This window comes from Notamacropus eugenii, chromosome 4, assembly GCF_028372415.1.
Source record: "Notamacropus eugenii isolate mMacEug1 chromosome 4, mMacEug1.pri_v2, whole genome shotgun sequence".
Taxonomy (NCBI): domain Eukaryota; kingdom Metazoa; phylum Chordata; class Mammalia; order Diprotodontia; family Macropodidae; genus Notamacropus; species Notamacropus eugenii.
Genome location: NC_092875.1, coordinates 305,245,819 through 305,267,591, shown reverse-complemented (window position 1 = coordinate 305,267,591; position 21,773 = coordinate 305,245,819). Strand labels below are relative to the sequence as shown.

Here is a 21,773-nt window from a genome sequence, read left to right as displayed (position 1 = left end):
ATGAAAAGACCAGAGCTAAATAGAAAATGTGACATTCAAACACAAGACTCAAGGGAAGCACAAAACAGTAAACATGAAAGAGATCATAAGGGATTTAATAAAGTTAAACTATTTACATCCCTACATGAGAATGTTATCGTTATTAGGGCAGTTAGAAGGAGTCCACATAGAGGGCATGGATGTGAGTCAGTTATATGGGATATTCTCCAAAAAAAAGGTGAGAGGATGAAAAAAGACGAATTCACTGGGAGAAGATGGAAGGGACACCAAGAATGGGGAAAATTATCTCACATAAAAAGGTTGCACAAGGAAGAGCTTTTATAGGGGAGGGGGATAATTGGGAATGGTGGGCAACACTTGAACTTCACTTGCATAGGAATTGGTTGAAAGAGGAAAGAATACGTATACGCATTCAATTGGGAATAGAAATCTATCTTACGCAACAGGGAAGTAGAGAAGGGGATATGAGGAAAGGGAGTGGTGATAAAAGGGAGGGTGGATTGAGGAAAGCAATAGTCAGAAGCAAAACAGACTTGAGGAGGAACAAGGTAAAAACAGAGAAGGATGAATAGAAAAAGATGGAGAAAAATACAAAATTTTATATATGTATCAAATATAATTATATGATATATATAACTATATATATTTATATATAATTAATTATAACTGTGTGAATGGGATGATCTCACATATAAAATGGAATTGAGTAGCAGAATGACTTAGAAACCATAATCAAAACACATTTGAAAGAAGGACACACACAGAGCTAAAATAAGAGGCTGGAACAGAATTTATTAGGCTTCTTCTGAAGTAAAGAAAAAAGCAGGAGTAGCAATCGTTATCTCAGACAAATCCAAAATAAAAATAGACCTGTCTAAAAGAATAGTGAGGGAAACTGCACTGATAAAAGGTATGTAGACCATGAAGTAGTATCAATAGTAAACATACACCAAAATGGCAGAGCATCTAAATTAAGAGAAAAGTTTAAAAAGTTGTAAGAGGAAATAGTAAAACTGTAGGAATCTCAGTGTTCCCCTTCCAGAACTAGATAAATTTAACTATTGTTAGATAAACTTTATTTTATTATAAATAAGAAGTTAAAGAGGCAAATAGAATTTTAGAAAAGGTGGATATGTAGACCTCTGGAGAAAATTGAATAAGAATAGAAAGGAGTATACTTTTTTCTCAGCTGTACATGGCATCCTCACAAAAGCTGACTATATATTATGGTATAAAAATCTCACAAATGCAGAAAAACAGAACTATTAAATGTATTCTCTTTAGACCATAATGTAATCAAAATGACATTCAGTAAAGGGCCTTGGAAGCATAGGTTAAAAATTAAGTGGAAAAAAAAACCTGAGGTACCACCTCATGCCTAGCAGTTTGACTAACATGACAGAAAACGAAAATGACATATATTGGAGGGGGTGTGGGAAAATTGGTATACTAATGAAGTGTTGGTGGTGTTGATCAAACCATTCTGGAGAGCAATTTGGAACTATGACCACATGGCTATACTGTGTATATCCTTTGATCCAATTATACTACTAGATCTATGTCCCTAAGATAAAAAAAGGGGTGGAGGGCAGGGAAGGACCTATTTGTACAAAAATATTTACAACAATTCTTTGTGATGCAATGAATTGGAGATTGAGGGGATATCCATCAGTTGGGGAATGACTGAACAATTTGTGGTGTATAATTGTAATGGAATACTATAGTGTGATAAGAAATGATGAGCAGGCAGATTTCAGAAAAACCTGGACTTATGTGAATTGATGAAGAATAAAGTGAGCAGAACCAGAATATTGTACACAGTAACAGCAATATTGTATAATGATCAACTGTGAATGACTCAGTTTTTCTCAGCAGTGCAATGATTCAAGACAGTTCCAAAGGACTCGTGGTGAAAAATGCTGTCCACCTCCAGAGAAAGAACTGATAGAGCTGGAATGAAGATTAATTATGCTATTTTTCACTTTAAGTTTTTTCACACTTTTTGGGTCTGTTTTCTTTCCTACCATGCCTAATAGAGAAATATATTTTGCATGATTGCACATGTATAGCCTACATCAAATTGCTTACTGCCTCAAGGAGGAGAGAGGGGACAGAGGGAGGAAGAATACTTGGAACACAACTAAAAAAATGAATGTTAACCATTGTTTTTATATATGATTGAGAAAAAAATAAAGTATTATTCAGAAAAATTGATTAGATACTAAATCTAATCCTCAAGATCAAAAACAATAAAATAGATAAACCATTGCTTATTTTGAATTAAAAAAAGAAGAAAACCAAGTTTACCCATATCAAAAGTGAAAAAACTGAACGTATCTAAAGCAATCATTAGGAATTATTTTACCCAATTATATGCCAATAAAGCTGATTAAGTGAAATGGATGAATATTTACAAAACTATAAATTTCCCAGATGAACAGAAGAGGAAATAGAATACATAAATAACCCTGTCTTAGAAAAGGAAGTTGAACAAACAGTAAATGAGCTCCCGAGAAAGAAATCCTTAGTACCAGATGAATATACATGTGAATTTTGCCAAACATTTAAAGAACAATTCCAGTACTATATAAACTGAAAAAATAAGTAAAGAAGGAGTTCTACCAATTTCCTTGTATGATAGAAATATTGTTTTGCTACCTAAGCCAAGGAGAGCAAAAACATGAAGAAAATCATAGGCCAATTTCCTTAGCAAACACCAGTGTAAAATTTTTAAATGAAATACTAGCAAGGAAGTAGTAGCAATAGATAAAAAAGATCATGCATTCTGACCAGGTGGGATTTATACCAGGAATGCAGGTCTGGTTTAGTATTAGTGTAATTGACCGTATTGATATAACAAAAACAACAAACAACATTATCTCAATAGATGCAGAAAAATCTTGTGACAAAACATAACACCTATTCCTATTAAAAACACAAGAAAGCATAGGAATTAATGGAGGTTTTCTTAAAATGATAAGTAATATCTCTCTAAAATCAAGAGCAAGCTTTATCTGTAATGGGAATAAACAAGGAGTATCTCCAGTAAGGCTGTTCATTATCATCACTGTTATTCAGTTTTGTACTGGAAATACTAGCTGTAGCAATAAGATAAGAAAGAGAAATTGAAGAAACAAGAATAGGCAGTGAGGAAACAAAACCATCACACTTTGCAGATGTTATGATGGTATACTTGGAAAATCCTAGAGAATCAACCAAAAATATACCTGAAGCAATTAACAACTTTAGGGAAGTTGCAGGATATAAAATACATTCATATAAAATGTCAGCATTTCTCTATTATCAGCAAAACCCAGCAGAAAGAGAAATTTCATTTGAAATAACTACAAGACTGTGTAAAAAACTTGGGAGTCTACTTGCTGAGACAAACCCAGGAACTCTGTGAACACAATAAGAAAACATTTCACGCAAAGACAGATCTAAAAGACTGGGGAAGTGTTAATTGCTAAATGATAATTTTACCTAAATTGGTTTACTTATTCAGAGCCATACCAGGCAAACTACCAAAGAATTATTTTGTAGATCTCAAAAAAATAAATAAATAAAATTCATCCAGGAAGAGCAAAAAGTCAAGCATATCAAGGGAACCACTAGGGGAAAAAGCCTGAAGGAACGCGGCCTGGTGATTTCAGAATATTATTTCAAAGCAGTAATCATCATAACCCACATGTGCAAAAATACTTATAACAGCTCTTTTTGTGGTGGCAAAGAATTGGAAAATGAAGGACTGCCTTTCAATTGGGAAATGGCTGGATAAGTTGTGCTATATATTTGTGATAGAATTCTATGGTGCTAAAAGAAATGATAAGCAGGATGGTTTCAGAAAAACCTGGGAAGACCTGTATGAACTGATGCAGAGTGAAGTAACTGATAAAGACGATACGCAGCAATAGCAATATTGTTGATGACCAGCTGTGGAACTTAGGTACTCTGATCAATATTGTGATCTAAGACAATTAGAAAGGATTCATGATGAAAAATGCTATCCGCATCTAAGAAAACCTGTGAACTTAGTGCAAATTGAAGTATTTTTTCACTTTTTAAATATTTCTTGCTTTTTTTGCAATATGGCTGATACAGAAATGTTTTTCATGATTTCACATGTTTAATTGATATATCAGTTACTTTTTCAGTGATTGAGGAGGGTTGGATGGAAGGAGAGAATTTGGAACTCAGAATTTAAAAAAGCAAAGAAATAAATAATAAATTTTGAAAAAAACTTTGAACTTGGTCAAACATCATGGAGTAGTAGAAAAAGCATCCTGACTTTTCCTCATCCTAGCAAGTCACTACCTCTCTAGGCCTCTGTTATCTAAGGTATAAAATTAGGGGGTTGGATTATGTAATCTTTTAAGTAACGTGAGTATAGAAAGTATCCTAAAAATTTATGCATTCTTTGATGGGGAAGGTGGTGAATCTGAAATCAAAGTATGTTTTTGGGGCTAACTAATGAACAGAATATTCTTCAGCTAGGATTAGGACTTTTGGGAATTTGTAACCATTTTACGTACTATCTTTAAATATATGCAGGAGAAGATGGCTGATCCTTGGCAAGAATGCATGGATTATGCAATAACCCTAGCAAGAAAAGCTGGAGAGGTAAATTGGGTCATATATACATAGATGAGTACACAATTTATGTTGCTATTTTAAATGAGACTTTAAAAAAAATTAACAAAGCTCATTTTTGGCTAAATATCACTTTTGAGTTCAAAGAAAGAAATGTTCCACTTCCTGGATTAAAAAACTACCATATATAAAAAGATGACAGAGTTGAGACTAAAAAAGGACTCGGTTTTAGAATCTCATGAATTTATAATTATTGTGTTTTAGGAAGAATCTGGATTAGCAATCAGATGATATAATTTTCTAGTCTCAACTCTTCCTCTAATTAACCATGTACCTTGGTAAAATCAGATGATATAATTTTCTAGTCTCAACTCTTCCTCTAATTAACCATGTACCTTGGTAAATTGCTTTTTTCTCTAGACCTCAGTTTTATCATCTATAAAATGAGGGAAGTGGTCAGCTCATCTTTAAGGTTCCTTCCATCTGTAACCTTCCTTCCATGACTTCTGAAGACTAATTTTATGTAAATTAAGGATGAATACTGTGGGTATTGTTGAGGACTAGTTTCATGTTTCATACCGTGTGTTTTTTCTGTTTTTCAATTGTTCGTCTTTTCTCCATGTGTTTACTAAAAACAATCTCTTTAGGTGATTCGGGAAGCTTTAAAAAATGAGATGGCTGTCATGATGAAGAGTTCTCCAGCAGATCTGGTTACAGCCACTGACCAAAAAGTTGAAAAAATGATGCTTTCTGCCATAAGGGAGAAGTTTCCTTCTCACAGGTATTTCTTCAGTTTCAAGTATAGAAATACAGAGTATAAATAATGCAGAAATGGAAACAGGTGGAGGCATAATTAAATTGATTGGAACTTTTTTGGTTGTACGTGGATACCTCTGGTGAAGGAAGTTCCTTCTGCCAATGCAGATTGGAAGCTATTCTGCCTCTTCCACTCTTAAGAGTGTATCTGTAGTTAAGTGACCTACTCAGGACCATACGGTATATGGGAGAGGTGGGATTTTAACCTAACTCACCTTGACTCACAGGCCAACTTTCTATCCATTAGGCTGTCTGTCCTTTCCATTGCAGCTTTGCTGTCATTTGCAATGGAACATACTTTAGTATAAGACCGGTCTGTCTATCTTTGACCCTTGAAAGAAAGTGAAAGGGTGATGTGGACAAATGAACCTTTTGTGGAAGGTAGGAGGAAAGAAAATGACAAATACATTTTACAGACTGAAAAACATCCAGGAAAGAGGGAAAAGTTTAAACGATTAGGGAGGAGAGAGATGAGTTTCAAATCAAGGCAGGAAGACTTTCATGTTGCAGGTAGAAGGAAGGGACTGACTTTATGAGAGAGAGGAACAAACACTCAGTTACCCCCTATGCAAGTAATTCAAACCTTGGTTTCCTTTACCAGCATCTATTTGTAGATGTGATCATAGTCATTTTGCATGAACAAAAACTCTACCCTTAACTATCAGTCAGCATACATTTATTAAATATCTATTGTGTTCCAGGCAGTGCTTGGCTCTGGGGATACCAGTATAAAGAGGGAAACAATTCTAGAAGAAGGTGGGAAGAGAAGAGCTTTAAAAAAAGTTCATAGAGTTAGAGCTGGAAGAGACGTGAGAGGCTTCTGGTCCAACTTCCTTATTTTAAAGATGTGGAAACTTGAAGACAAAGGGAAGTGACTTGCCCCGGATAATTATATTAATTAGCTACATGATTCAGTCCTCAGATTTCTCATAGCATTTTGCCTGGATCTTTTCTTTGCATTTATCTAAGTCTCCACCCTTTTATTAAATGTTAACATCTTTTCCTTGTGTCTCTACAAGGTAGCCCTGTACCAGGCCTATTCCAGGTGAAGTGAATACTGCTGAATTGAACCAAAGTAGAAAAGGAAGTTTTAGAAAAGGACAGAGACCCTATTGATAGAGGACACATAGTTATTTATTTAAGATGTCCATATTTTAGACAGATCCAGGCCAGGTGTCATATGCACAGTTCCTTGAGTGATTAGTTTGATTTCAGGCTGATTCTTGTCCCTGTGTTTTTGATGTTCTTTGTATTTTCTTCTTTGTACGTGATGTACTTTTTAGCTTCTTAAAGTCTGACTTACCTTAATTTTGCATTTATATTGAGTCCTGCTGTCTGTGTAAAGAACTTGGACCAGCATAGAATTGGATCTGTGTACTTAGGTTTTCCAGAAATAAAGGGAAGCAATAGCAGAGGAATGTGTAGGCAGAAAGAGTGCTGCATATGGAGTAAGAGGAACTAGGTTCAAAATCACGGGTTGACCACTGTTTGACAGTAGGCCTCCTTTATTCATTTGTGAAATTAAGACATTGAAGTAGGTGTCAATTCCAATTCTAAATCTGTGATCTAAGTTTTTGAGATTTTGTGAGAGTAGACTGATGAATTTGTGATATGTTTTTAGGAAAATGAAAGTAAAGTGAACTTGGTAACATTTGATATTCTTATCCTTTTTTCATTTTTTAAAAATTTATTTATTTATAGTTTAAAACAGCCAATTCCACAAGCTTTTGAGTTTTAAATTTTCTCCCACTTCCTCCCCTCCCCAAGATAATATGTGGTCTGATACAAGCTCTGCATATACATTCATGTTAAACATATTTCACATTAGTCATGTTGTAAAGAAGAATTATAACCATGGAAGGAACCACGAGAAAGAAGAAACAAAACAAAACAAAAAAGTGAGAGAACAAATAGTCTGCTTCACTCTGCATTCAGACTTCATAATTCTTTCTCTGGATATGGATAACATTTTCCATCATGAGCCTTTTGGAGTTGTCTTAGAACCTTGCATTGCTGAGAAGTGCCAAGTCTATCAAAGTTAGTCATTGCACAAAGTGGCTGTAACTGTGTACAGTGTTCTCCTGGTTCTGCTTGCCTCACTCAGCATCAGTTCATATACATCTTTCCAGGTTTTTCTGAAGTCCACCTGCTCATCATTTCTTATAGAACAATGGTATTCCATTACATTCATATACCACAAGTTGTTCAGCCATTCCCCAGTTGATGGGCATCCCCTCAATTTCTAATTCTTTGCCACCACACAAAGAGCTGATATAAATATCTTTGTACATGTGGGTTCTTTTTCCCCCATGCACATTTTATAACTCTTTGGGTGTAGTTCCAAATTGTTCTCCAAAATAGTTGGATCAGTTCACAACTCCATCAACAGTGCATCAGTGTTCAATTTTCCCACATCTTCTCTAGCATTCATAATTTTCATGTTTTGTAATGTTAGCCAGTCTGATAGGTATGATGTGGTACCTAAGAGTTGTTTTGATTTGCATTTCTCTAACCAACAGTGATTTAGAGCATTTTTTCACTTGACTATAGATAGTTTTAATTTCTTCCTCTGAAAACTGCCTGTTAATATCCTTTGACCTGATATTCTTATTCTTTAGTTTCATTGGTGAGGAATCAGTGGCTGCTGGGGAATACAGTGTCTTGACTGATAATCCCACATGGATAATTGATCCTATTGATGGAACTACGAACTTCGTTCATAGGTATGTATCACTCAGTAATACTACTATCAATAAAATGGAAATATTTTGCTATGTTTTGTGAGAATCAAATAAATTAATGGGTATAAATGACTTTGTAAGCATAGATTCTACATAATATCAGCTATTTATTTGTCATTGTTATTAAAATTTTTTTTGTGTTGTATGCTGTTGGAGTTTTTGTTTTAGATTTGTAAAATTTTTAATATTTCACCATTTAGAAAAATCATTGATCCATTTAAGATTCTTCAAAAAAATAGCCAACTTTTACAAAACAGTGTTTAACATTGTTTTTTTTGATAAATGCTATTTGATTTTTCTCAGTGAATTCTCAATCAGGAATGTAGTTATTAGGGTTGTAAAACTGTTGTATTTGTCAGCACATTGTCTCCTGGGTGTCCCAGATTCCTTCCTAGAACCAAATGAAAATTTAAATATGGAACAACATGGCCTCCCAAAGTTTCACTATCTGCTTAGAGATTAGGGGATTCAAATGCATATGAGAAAGAGGGTAGTCAGAATACACAGAATTTGGAAAGAATAATAGAGTTCAGAAGGAAGAATAGAGGAAGGGATTTCAGGGAAATATTACTAAATATTAGATAATTATTACTAATGAGAATCAAGCTTATTTTCCTTAAGTGAGTAGATTTTTTTTTTTTATTGGTGGGGAGAGTCAAGCAACTTGTACTGGAAAGAACATTGACTCAGGAATCAAGAGACCTGGGTTAAATCTTTCCTCTGACAATTATTACCTTTATGATTTGGGCAAGTAATTTAGCTTCCATGGGCCTTAGTTTCTTCATCTGTAAAATGAGAAGTTGGGCTTGATGGCCTTTTGAGATCCATAAGGTCTGTTGCAGTTGTAGATCTGTGATCTGTGTTACTGTCTTTCATCTCTATCTCTACATATATATGTGGATACTTGGCATACAGTGGTTGTCTTGAGTCTATATAAAACTTTAAAATATAAACCCATCTTAGGTTTAGGATGTGTATGGATTTGAAGAGCCTCAGTTCAAGTCCTGGCCCTTTCACTTACTGCCTGTGTATGTGACCTTTGTCAAGTCACTTCATCTCCCTGGGTCTCAGTTTCCACATCTATAAAAAGTAAGCCTTAGACAAGGAGACTTCTGTTGTTCCTTCTGGCCCTAATATATGAACAATAAACAGCCTCAAAGGAGAATGTATTTCCTAGACCCGTTTCTAATGGCCAGGCATGTGCTGGAGCCAGCTTCTCTTGATTCTTGAGAATCAATTGCATTTACACCTCAGAAATTGGCAAATGATACAGATCTAGGCTTAAGTTTCATTAATAGACTTAAGAAAACAATGGAGAAAATGTCAGTATTCAGATTAAACTTAAAAGTGTGCCTTGCACTTTCCCTCTGCCCCCACGAGGGCTAGTTGTTAAAGATTTACCAGTGCACCTTTGCCAGTATGCTCCTCCTTTCTTTGTTGAACTCCTTTCAGGCATGAACTCAGGACTTTTCATGTTTAATCCAATTCTAGCTTTTAATTAGTGCTCTTGAATGTTTTCCTGTGTCTCTCTTCTGAGATAGCAGTTGATATCTACATGTTAGTATTGTTGTGCTTCTATAGTTAAGACTTTTTTTTTTTGGCCTGGCCCTCTGATTTCATCAGTGCAGGGCTTTCTGGTACGGTAACTCTCCAGTGATACAAATGAACAATTTGTCTGAAATTTAGTTTTAGAGAATTTCCTGGAGGTACTGAGAGGTTAATGACTTGCCCTTGGTTACATCCATCTGTGTCAGAAATAGGATTTGAATCCAGCTCTTCCTGACTCCACTGCCTCTCAAAGAAATGACTATGGAATGCTAAATAGACAGTTCTAATTTTTGTTACAGTTCCCCTCAGAAGTGACATTTTGGTTCAGCAAAGCTAGCAGCAGTTTGTTCTGTAAAGTTCAGTGTTAATCCTAAATCTGAGTTATGTTAAATACTTGCTATAGAGTGGTAGTATTGAGGCTTTGCTAGAATGTTGTTTTGAGATGTAAAATTATAAAAGGAACTAGTCATTTTACCCTCCTAATAGTTTAAAGTGATTCTGAAAAGAAATTCAGTTGTAGTGGCAATGTATTTGTCAACTTGTTGAAGTCAAGTCAGCAAGCATTTGTTAGCTTCTACTATGCTCCAGGCACTGTGCTAACTAAGAACTGAGGATACAAAGGCAAAAAATAGTTCTGCTTTTCAAGGAGCTCATAGACTAATGAGGGAAAAAACATGCAAACATTTACATACAAATGATAAGTACAGAATAAATTGGGAGAAGACATTAAGATTAAAGAGGACTGGAAAAGGCTTCTTGCAGAAGGTAGAACTTTAGTTGAGTCCTGAAGGAACCCAGGGAAGCCAAGAGGCAGAGATGAAGTGGGAAAGCATTCTAGGTATGGGAGACAGCCAGTGAAAATTTCCAGAATCAAGAATTGGAGACTGGTGTCACTGGATTACAGAGCATGGGTGGAAGGAAGTAAGGTGTAAGAAGACTAGAAATTTGGGTGCCATATTCTAAAGGTCTTTACTGTTGCTGCTGTTTGTCCTTTATTCTTGAAGAGGACCATGTGCCTTTAAAAATGAAACAGGATTTTATATTTGATCCTAGGAATTTATTGATTAGTACTTTTTATTTATTGAATGTACTTTGGGACCATCAGTTTGACAGCTGAGTGAAAGAGAAATTGGTTTGGGGAGAGACTTGAGGTCAGGAGACCAATTAGCAGGCTATTGCAAATAGTTCAAATGTGAGGTGATGAGGGCCCATATCTAGGTGATGGCGGTGTCAGAAGAGAGAAGGGAGTACATACCAAAGATGTTACAAGCCTTTAGGACTTGTCAAGACAAGATTTGGCAACTGACGGAATATAGGGTGAGAGAGAGAGAGGAGTTGAGGATGACACCTAGGTTGTCAGCTTGGGTGACTGGGTGGATGATGGTACCCTTGACAGTAATAGGAAAGTTGGGAAGAGGGGAGGATTTAGAGGGAAAGATTAGTTCAGTTTTGGACTTGTAGAGTTCAAGATGTCTTATAGGCAGCTGGAGATGTGAACCTGGAGGTCAGTAGAAAGGTTAGGGTTGGACATAGAGATCTGAGAATCATCTGCACAGAGACGGTAATTGAGTCCATTAGTGTTGATGAGCTCACCAAGTGAAACACTATACAGAGAGAAGAGGAACAGACTTCATGTCTACCTTGTATCCCATATACCCATGTCTCTGATAAGGATACAACCTTATCAGATGCAACCTGAGGCTTCATGGGCCAGCTTCTGCTTCTTGCCTTTATAAAGGGCAAACTTCCATACCATACCTCCTTTCACTAAGAAAAGCTTTTAATCTGTTGTTGCCTTAATGATATCAGTGTTATCACTCACTGAATTGAAAACTGTCCTAATACTAAAAATATATGCTAATAGTATTAAAATTATGATTCTATAAGAATAGAAAGCAATTTGATTATAGAAGCAAAGGATCATTTATTATTATTTTTTGAAATATATTTTATTGTTAAGTTTATCCATTCATTTCTTTCATTTTGGGAGAATTCCCTCTTCCTCCATCTACAGCCTGAATTCTCATAACAAAAGAAAGCAGTTAAGTAAAAATATCAGTAGGCAGTAGTCAATCAGCCAGCATTTATTAAGCCTTTATCATGTGACAAGCATGGTGCTAAGTGATGAGGATGCAGATACTTATAGAAAGAAATATAGGCCCTGCCCTCCAGGAGCTCACATTCTACTGGGACAATAAGCATAAAAGGAATTTGTAAGGAGGAGAGGAGGGGCAAGGAGACAAAAATACTCCCAGTTAGAGGTAAAAGCACTGGGGTGGAGGTTTTTCTAATGTGTGGATTCCAGGACTGTAGTGAGGCTTCTGGATGCAGTGTTGAGGCTTGATAGAAGTCCTACCTGACTCTGTATATAATATTCTCCCTGGTAATTCTCTGTCTCTCTGCTGTGAGGAGGGAGATATTTTTCATTACTTGTTCTAAACCATTATTGTTTTTTTCAGTTAATCACTTAATAAACATTTATTAATCACTTACTAAATGTCAGGCACTCTACTAAGCACTGGATACAAAAAGAGGCAAAAGATAATTCTTGCCTTCAAGAAGCTTACAATCTAATGGGAGAGACAAGAAGGATACAAATATATACAACGCAAGCTATATATGTGACAAATAGTTAAAAGAGGGAAGGCACTGGAATTGAGAGGTAGAAGGTGGAATTTTAGCTGGGTAAGGAAGGAAGGGGTATCAGTAATTGGAGGGAAGGAGGGAGAGCATTTCGGGCATGGGGGTGGGAGGGCAGCCAGAGGAAATACTTGGAGTCAAGAGATAGAAAGTCTTTGTGCGGGAGTAGGTGGGGAGGATTGGGGGAGGACCTGCACCCTTGAGACCACTTGTGGCCTTCTAGATTCTTGGGTGTTACCTTTTGACTGAGTCATACTTTTACAGAACAAATCCTTTTATTAAGAACTACATGTGGCCTCGAGGCTGCATGTTCCCCACCCTTGTCTTTGTGGAATACCCAGGAGGTCAGGATCACAGGATTGAATAGTACTTATTGAGAAAGAAGGTGTAAAATGATTGGAAAAGTAGGAGGGAGTTAGATTGCCAAACAGAACATTTTGTATTTGGTCCTGGAGGCAACAGGTGTTGAGGGGGTGGTGGGTTGCACTTTAGGAAATTCACTTTAGTGTCTGAACGGAGGATAAATTGAAGTGGGGAGAGACTTGAGGCAGGTAGAATTACTAGCAGTCTATTACAGTAATCCATGTGTGAGGTGATGAGGGCCTGTACTAGAGTGGTGATAGTATGTGAAGAGAGAAGGGACATATTTGAGAAATATTGCAAAAGTAAAATTGATAGGCCTAAGCAACAACTTGGATAAAGAGGGGTGAGAGATAATGAGGAATCATGGATGACTCCTAGGTTGTGAGTCTGAGGGAGAGTGGATTAATGAGGGGGGAAGGTTTAGATTTCAAACTAATGAGTTCCATTTTGGACATACAAGTTTAAGATATTTATTGGACATCCAGTTGAGAGAGATGTCTGAAAAGCAGTTATTGTAAGATTGGAGGTCAGCAGACAGATTGAGGCAGGAAAGGCAGACTGGAGAATCATCTTCATGAAGATGGTAATTAAATCCATGGGACCTGATGAAATCACCAAATGAAGCAGTGTAGTGGGAGAACAGAAGAGGGCCCAGGACAGAACACTGTGGGACACCTACAGTTAGAGGGCATGATCTGGATGAGGATCCAGCAGAGGAAACTGTGAAAGAGCAGTCTGATAGGGAGTGGAAAAACCAGAAAAGAGTGGTGTCCTAAAAACCTATAGAGAAGAGAGTATCCAGGAATAGAGAGCCATCAATAGAGTCAGACTATAGAGATGTCAAAGAGAGAATGAGGATTGAGAAATGGCCGTTAGATCTGGGAACTAAGTAACTTCGGAGAGACCAGTTTAAGTGGAATGATAAGACTGGAAGTCAGATTGTAAGGGGTTAAGAAGAGAGTGAGAGGAAAGTAGAGGAGTTTAGCTACAAAGTGCAGAAGAGATATAGGATGATAGTTAAAATGAATAGAAGGATCAAGTGAGAATTTTTTTCAGGATAGAGGAGTCATCGGATGTTTGTAGGCAGTAGAAAATTAGCCAGTAAGAGAGGGAGAGATTGAAAATAAAGGAAAGAGTGGATATGAAAGAAAGGACAATCTTTTGGAGAAGATGAGATAGAATGAGATCATTTGAACAGGTAGAAGGGTAAGGTTTGGTAAGGAGTAAGGCCACTTCATTGTGTGAGACAAGGATGAAGGAAGAGATAGTGACAGAAGTTCATGGTGAATGGCCTTAATTTTTTTCTGTAAAATGAGACAAAATTTTCAGCTGAGAGTGATTTTCTTTTAGTGATTGTTTCAGTCACTTTAAAAAATTAAAAAAAAATTTTGTTACATTTTTAAGTTCCAAACTGTCTCCTTTCTTCCCTCCTTCCTTCCTTTCTTATTCTACACTAGAGAAGGCCATCATTTGACATAGATGTGTGTGTGTGTGTGTGTGTGTGTGTGTGTGTGTGCACGTATAAACCCAACATTTGTCATTTCTCCCTTCTATCATTTTAACCAATTTGAGGATCCAGCAAAGGATAATAACTCCAAGTTGTTTTAATTTGTATTTCTTTAAGCAATAATGACTGTATAGCTTTGATTTCTTCTTCCAAAAATTGCTTATGTTCATGGCTTTTTATCAGTTGGGGAATGACAGTGACTAATATTCTTATAAATTTGGCAAAATTCTTTATATATTTGAGATATGAGACCTTTGCCTGAGAAACTGTCTGTAAAAATTTCCCCCCAATTTTCTGCTTTCCTTCTCATTCTAGCTACATTGGTTTTATTTGTACAAACCCTTTTTAATTTGATTTAATCAAAATTAGCGATTTTACATTTCATAGTGCTCTCTATTTATTTATAAATTCTCCTATCCGTAAATCTGATGGGCAATATGTTCCATAGGTCATTCTTTTTAAAAAATTATTTTTTTGTTGTTATGAACTTAACAGTCTTGATCACTTTCATATATAAGGAAACAGAAAAGGAGGATTATATATGAAATTGTGAATCTCCTTTGTGTTCAACCATTAACAAATTCAAAATGTAGTTCCAAAACTGCCCTGCTTGTCTTTATCTCCTTCTGAAATTTCTTTTATTCTCTTTTGTAAATTTGAAATATATTTTCTTGATTTTTTTTCTTTTTCTTTTTTTGAAATCCCTCATTGCTCCCTTTTTTCTCCTCAAAATTTAAAAGTTCTTTTTTGTGGTAGATTAGCCAGGTAAAAGAAATTTGCACATTAGATATGCCTAAAAATGTATATTTCATTTTTTGCCTCCCTGTTTATACTTAATATACATCATCTTGGAGACACTTGGAAAGAATTAGCTTTTTTAAAATTTAGTAGTCTTGAGGAGCAGATAAGAAGAAATTAGCTTTTAATTTGCAATAAAATCAGAGTAGATCAAGGCTATAAGTGGAAGAAGTATGATTACAAATTTTATTAAGTCATTTTAGAATACAGCTAAAAGGTTATTAATAGACATTGTATCATACTGTGATTTTTTTTCAGTAGAAAAAAGCACATAATATTTTGTCTTTTGTCTGAATTATTTGAAGCTGTCAACATAGAGTTGTGCATAGTCTTGCAAAAAGGTCTGACCAAAAAAATCTTATTTATTTGGAACATTTGTTATCTTTCTTGCTTTTATTTTTTAAAGATTTCCATTTGTAGCTGTTTCCATTGGCTTTGTGGTGGGAAAAAAGGTATGTAGGCATTTAAAATTTCTAGACATTGAAATCTGTCTTGAATTATGTATTATTATTTTCTTGGGAAAAGATTTCTGCAATTAAATTTGGGCTCATGTATCTCTATGAACAATATAATGGTACACACAGTATTATGAATGACAATAATTGTTAATTATTATTACATATCTTTACAGCACAGAAAATTAGAATCAGCCTTCAAATATTTTAAGAAGCTCTGAGGAAAAATGTATATACTCTTTGCTTGGTCTAAACCTGTTTATTTAATTTTGTAAAAGAGATCATTTTAAACAAAGATAAAGAAGGATTGGCTTCAGACATGATTTGATAGATTTTGAATGGATATAAAGGATTTCTTGACAAGGGAGTATTATGAAACATTGGAATTAACTTTTATGTTAGGCCTTTGTCGCCAGATTATTCTGTAGATATTCATTGTGCACCTTTTACCTACAAAGTATAATGGGCATGCAAAAGAAATATAACACCTGTCCTCTACTTACCAGGAATTTACATTGAGTGAGGAGATAATACATATGTTCAAATACAAAGCACTATGCAATAAAATAGGAAAGGAAGATAGTAGATACCAGAATTCAGGAGAAGTAGTCTAGACTAAACTAGGTAATTGAGGAAGTCATTGAGGAGATGCTATTTGAACTGTATAGGATTTGAATAGGCAGAAGTGGGGAGAGTATTTGGGGAACAGAAAAGAGATTAGGAATAAGGGCACAAAGGTGGAAAATAAAAGGTATGTTCACAAGATGGGGACCACTAGAACAGTTTGGCTGGAATGGAGTGTTTGTATAGAGGACAAATTAATGAGAGAAAAGGAAAAGAAGGTAGGGAGAATAGACTGAGAGTTAGAAGGATCTTAGAGGTCATCTAGTCCAAGCACTCATTTTATAGATAAAGAAGTAAGCTTTCGAAGTGTTAAGTGGTTTACTTCTTGGCAGAACTGAAATTTGAACCTTGGTCCTTTGACTCGAGTTTTATTGTGTTTTACAGTGTATCTACCACAGATACAGTGTATCTGCCTCTTTTAACTTGGGGCCATATTAGAAAGGATCTTGAATGCCAAGTTAAGGAGTTTGGGGTTTATATTCTGGAGATGGGCAACTGTTAGAAATTTCTGAACAAGGAGGTGACGTGAGCAATTTAATATTTTAGAAAGAGCGTTCTGCTAGTAGTAAGTAGCATCAGAGAGGTGATCCATTATCAATCCATGCATAGATTATTATGGATTATTCCTCTTGGGTCCCCTTTAATTTACTTTAGTCCCTTAGATTCCTAAATTCCTTTTTATTGTCTTCATAACCTAGCATATGTAGTACTTACATCAGTCAATGAGCATTTATTAAGCTCCTGCTATGTACTAAGAGCTTTTCTAATCTCTGTGGGGGATGCAAAGAAAGTTCTTGCTCTCAAGGAGCTTCCATTCTAATGAGGGAGATTACATACAAATAGTAGGCTCTCATTGAATATATGCTGACTGATTAATACTAATAAGGCCTTTAGAGCTGGCCAACTCTTGGATATTAACGATTGGCTTAAGTAGGAAGCCTGAAGGAAGCTTCAGGAAATTTCTATAACTAGTTTAAATCAGGGAGCTTGACTTATAGAATGTCAGCCTGAAAATTTGGTTAAAGGAGACAAACAAGCTAGGCGATATGTTAATCCATATAGTTTATTCCCTTTAAGCTGTTCTAAAGTAGAGAACTTGTATAAGGAGCCAAAACTTAAGTTCTGACTGATTGATACAGGAATGACCGGGCTTAAATCTGTTTTAGGACAGGATGTCTGTGTCCCTCAGATTTATGATTTCTATATCTGTGTAACTATACCGTGAGAAAGGAATTTTCTTAATTGAATACGGTAAAATAAGAGAGTTGACAAAATATCAATTGAAATTATGATCCCAGAATATCAGCGTTTTCTTTACCATTAACATGTCATAAACATAGTATATGTCCACAAAATATTAAGATAAAGGGAAAATCCCATTATTCAAGATAGTGTCTTGGGTTAAGGGTCACATCCTTAAACAGAGGAAAAAATGGACTTAAGTCAGCTCCATCTGGCTTTGTTGACATGGGAAAAGGTATTCTCTGAGTTTACTCAGAGAACCAAGAAACTGTTAGGTTCAGACTCCTCTTCTGGTTAATTAATTCAGGTGCTGGCCTTTATTGAGGTTATTAAATTGATTTTAAATGATTATCCAGAAGTAATGTATTTGGGGCTCTAATTTCCAGTTTGGAATAATGGGTAAGAGAAGACATTCCCTCCTAAACTTCTCAATTTATAGGAAGCCAAAGGACAGAAAGTGGGGGAAGGAGGTAGGATCCAGGAGAGGGTACTTTTCTAGAAAGGTGGAAAGGAATTTCAGAATAGACTGGAGGGTTTAAATTTTATTTTCATATCTGGGACTAAATGACCTCAAGATCTTTTCAAACTCAGACTTGTCTAGAAATTGACATTTTAAATGTCCAGCTGTTAAATCATTTAGCCAAATTCTTTTATTTAAGTAAACATATGGCAGCATGGGGTAGTGGATGAATTGCTGTGGTTGGAGAAAGAAAAGCCAGAGTTAAAGTCCTTCCTTTGACATTCTGCCTATGTGACCCTGGGCAAGTCATATAACATATTAGTGCTGCAGGTAGTACCTTTTGTTCTGAATTAGTAGAAGGAGTTTTCTTATTTCTTTCACACACACACACACACACACACACACACACGTATGTATGCATATTTATTTATTTTAAGTATTTCCCAATTAACATGTAAAATTTTTTTAACATTCATTTTTTAAAAATTTTGAGCTCCAAATTTTCTTTATCCCTCCTTTCTCTCCCCCTTTTTGAGAAACCAAGCAGTTTGATATTGATTATACTTGCCATGTTGCAAAAGAAAACACAGACAAAAAAGTAAGAAAGAAGTAAAAAAATCTGTGGGAGTTTTCTGTATCAGTGAAATTGCTGGACAGATCACCAAAACACTTATATGTAAATATATTCTCTTGCTACTGAAGATTTCCTTCAAGAATAATATACACTGAGTTCAGTGTTATACTTTTGTAATTGTTTCTCTTCTGTAGATGGAATTTGGAGTTGTATACAGTTGTATAGAAGATAAAATGTATACTGGCAGGAAAGGAAAAGGGGCTTTTTGCAATGATCAAAGACTTCAGGTATCAGGACAAGAAGGTAAGTTTATTAAGTAATTTTTGGTGGTAGAGAAAAGTAGATGATCAGTTCAGAAGTCTTTGAATTACTTTTATGATAATATTTTGAGTTCTCCAAATGATGCAGCCCAGTAAACATTAGTGTAACTGTGTACAAGGTTTTACTAGAAGCTAGGAATAAAAGAAATGAAAGTGACATGGTCCCTGCCCACAATAAGCTTCTAGAGTCTAAAGCGGGGAAAAGATAATACAAATATGTATATACATATATAATACATATACACGCATATAAAATTAAGTAAATATAATACAGAGTAAAATGTAATAAAGGCAAAACAAACGTCTAGACAGAGTACTCTTAAGAAAATCTAAAAAGGGAGAGATTATTTTCAGTTAGTGAAAAAAGGGAAGGCTCAATTGACACACATTTATTAGGTATCTTTTATGTGCCAACCACTAGGCTTAGTGCTGGGGGGTATAAAGATAAAAATGAAACAGATATGATGGTACCTGGATAAAATGGATGAAAAGGATTCTAGCCAAAGGCTGGCAAAGACATAGGGAGGTTCATTCCATTCATAAGTGGTGAATTGTGTGAATGTGGGCAAAAGGATTCGTTTCCTTCCAGTGTTTTGGTGTTTTTTTCCTTTTCCTGTTTCTAGCTATGGCTCAGCTTTTAAAACCAATCATGGAAAGAGAGAAAACAAATATGACTTGGAATTACCTTAGCCTGTGCAGCTCAACAGCAGTGCAGTGGAAAAACACTGGATTTGAAGTCCAAATCCTAGCTCTGTAGTTTACTTCTTGTGTGACCTTGGACAAACTACTTTATTTCTCTGGGCTTCAGTTTTCTCATCTATAAAATGATGATGTTGGATTAGATGGATCCCAAAGGTTCCTAACAGCTTTAAATCTATGATACTAATTTAATTTTTTTAAAGTCTCATACTGCTGTTTTATGGAAAGTCTATATACTTTATAGTACTTTAGTCTATATGGGAAGTCTATATACAAATCTATATACAAATAGCACTTTAAAGCATCAAAGTGTTCAGTATGTTCTGGTTCAGAGTACTTGCTTATTTCCCACCTGAGGATCTATGTACATAAACAGATGGGTTGTATCCTGTGCCTTTTGGGGAGGGGTTAGAATGCTGGACTCCTTTTGAGAATTGTAGGAACCATCACTTGTGTATTGTTAAATATGGACTCCTACCAAGGTTATTCACAGTCAGTGCTACCAGATATACAGTGAAATCATATGGAAAGAAGGGATTAGGAGAAATTATGAGTGAATTTCAATTTTTGGAGGTTTATCATTAATGTTTCTCCCTTGTCTTACACACACACACACACACACACACACACACACACACACACACACACACACACACTCCCTTGTCTTACACACACACACACACACACACACACACACGTACACGCACACACACAATGTTCCAAAAATCTTTTAAGCTTTAATATGCACAGTTTCCAAGCACTAGGATAACTAGTACCTGATGAGCAAACACTCAAGTATCCATGATTTTGTATTGATTTCACTGCATTATCCCAAGAACAGAAAGCTGCTGCCTATGCCAACTACATAAATAACTGGGGTCATGAGGCAAACCAAAGAATTTGGGGTGCTTGCGATTGTTATATGGTTGATAAGAAAATCCTAGATCCTTGATTCCTGTCTGTGGGATGGATGGGTATTCTGATTGTTACTTGAATAAGCATGAACTTGGATGACCTTTTATTTAGCTAACTTCAGTAACTTTAGGAAAGTATACTCCTTTCCGTAGAATTAATTTCCAAATTCTTGTTACTTAAAACACTCTAGTTAGATACATTGGTATTGTGTTATATAAATATATAAACCTAGAAATATTGAATGGAAATCTAATCTTACCTGTAAAATAAGTCATCATTCTAGCCTTTGTAGCTCATGATATTCCATAAGGTGATGAATGGCCTATAAAATGTTCATTAGTCTTCTATTAAAAACATAAAGAAGTTTGTAGGTTGAAATGCAGACATATTTGATGGAAAAAAGTATAAAAAGACTTAGGTCACAATTTAATCTGAATTGCAAATGGATAATTATATTTTGTCCCAAGTTTGAGATTATGAAATTTCAGGTTTCTAATGTTAGTCTATTTTTCTTCCTTTTAGATATTACTAAATCAATTTTGGTGACAGAATTGGGATCTAGCCGAGAACCTGAGATTGTAAAAATTATTCTTTCAAACATGGAGAGACTTCTTTGTATTCCTATTCATGGGTAAGGTATTCTCATCTTCTATTGAAAGCTTCAGAGAATTCTGATATTTTAGAATAAAAAATGATTTTTTTTTTCAGAAACTGTAGGTCTCAACACAGTGAAGGTTAAAATGTGGTTTAATTATGATTTGGTCATCTTGGAATGTTCATGTAGAGAAAAAGCTTAAAACTAATATTTGAACAGTTGCAGAATTTTTCCTTGAATATTTTAAAGGTAAAAGCTTTAAAAAATATTGTTTTAAGTACATTTTGATTTTATTTAGGATTCAGGGCTCCTCAAATTTAATATAATAAGTGCCTTTTGGAAAACCAACTTTTGCATCCATTATGGCTCCTGACAATTTCTTTAGAGTTGATGTAAAAATAAAATTACTGAATAATTACAGGTTTATTTGAGTATTGATTGTTTGCATTCTTACCAAATTTTAGATTGGAAGTTTTGTGATCATCTAATCCAGGGCTAAATTCAATCTGCATGTTTGTTTTAAATATAGAAACTTGTGTCTTTTCACAACTATTATGCAAGTAGTTGTTTTTCTTTACAAAGATTAGACTACTTGATTACATATTCATTTGGAGATAATTCTTGTGAGGAAGGAATTTTTGTAAAATATAAAGGATTATGTAATTGTGTATTATTATACCAAACATCTTCTTTTAGGAATTGGAAAATTCAAAGTAATGGCTTCTGTAGCCACTTTACTCTGACTTGCAAAGTATTATAAAAGAGCACAATATTCTTTTTTTCTTTTTTAAATTTATTGTTGTCAACATTCATTTCCACAAGATTTAAAGTTCCAAATTTTCTCCCCATCTCTCCCCTCCCCCCACCCCAAGACATCGTACATTCT

The 21,773-nt window shown here is 35.2% G+C and overlaps 1 protein-coding gene across 2 annotated transcripts in view; it reads left to right on the top strand.

The window, feature by feature from the left end:
• The window catches only part of IMPA1 (inositol monophosphatase 1), a 49,303-nt gene that overhangs the window by 16,913 nt on the left and 10,617 nt on the right, over positions 1-21,773 (top strand). For both annotated transcript variants that reach the window (XM_072604973.1, XM_072604972.1), the window contains 6 exons: positions 4,552-4,620; positions 5,238-5,371; positions 8,025-8,129; positions 15,410-15,455; positions 18,553-18,661; positions 20,815-20,923. In XM_072604973.1, the coding sequence (XP_072461074.1) occupies positions 4,558-4,620; positions 5,238-5,371; positions 8,025-8,129; positions 15,410-15,455; positions 18,553-18,661; positions 20,815-20,923 (566 nt within the window). In that variant the 5' untranslated portion in view covers positions 4,552-4,557. The remainder of the gene's footprint in view (positions 1-4,551; positions 4,621-5,237; positions 5,372-8,024; positions 8,130-15,409; positions 15,456-18,552; positions 18,662-20,814; positions 20,924-21,773) is intronic.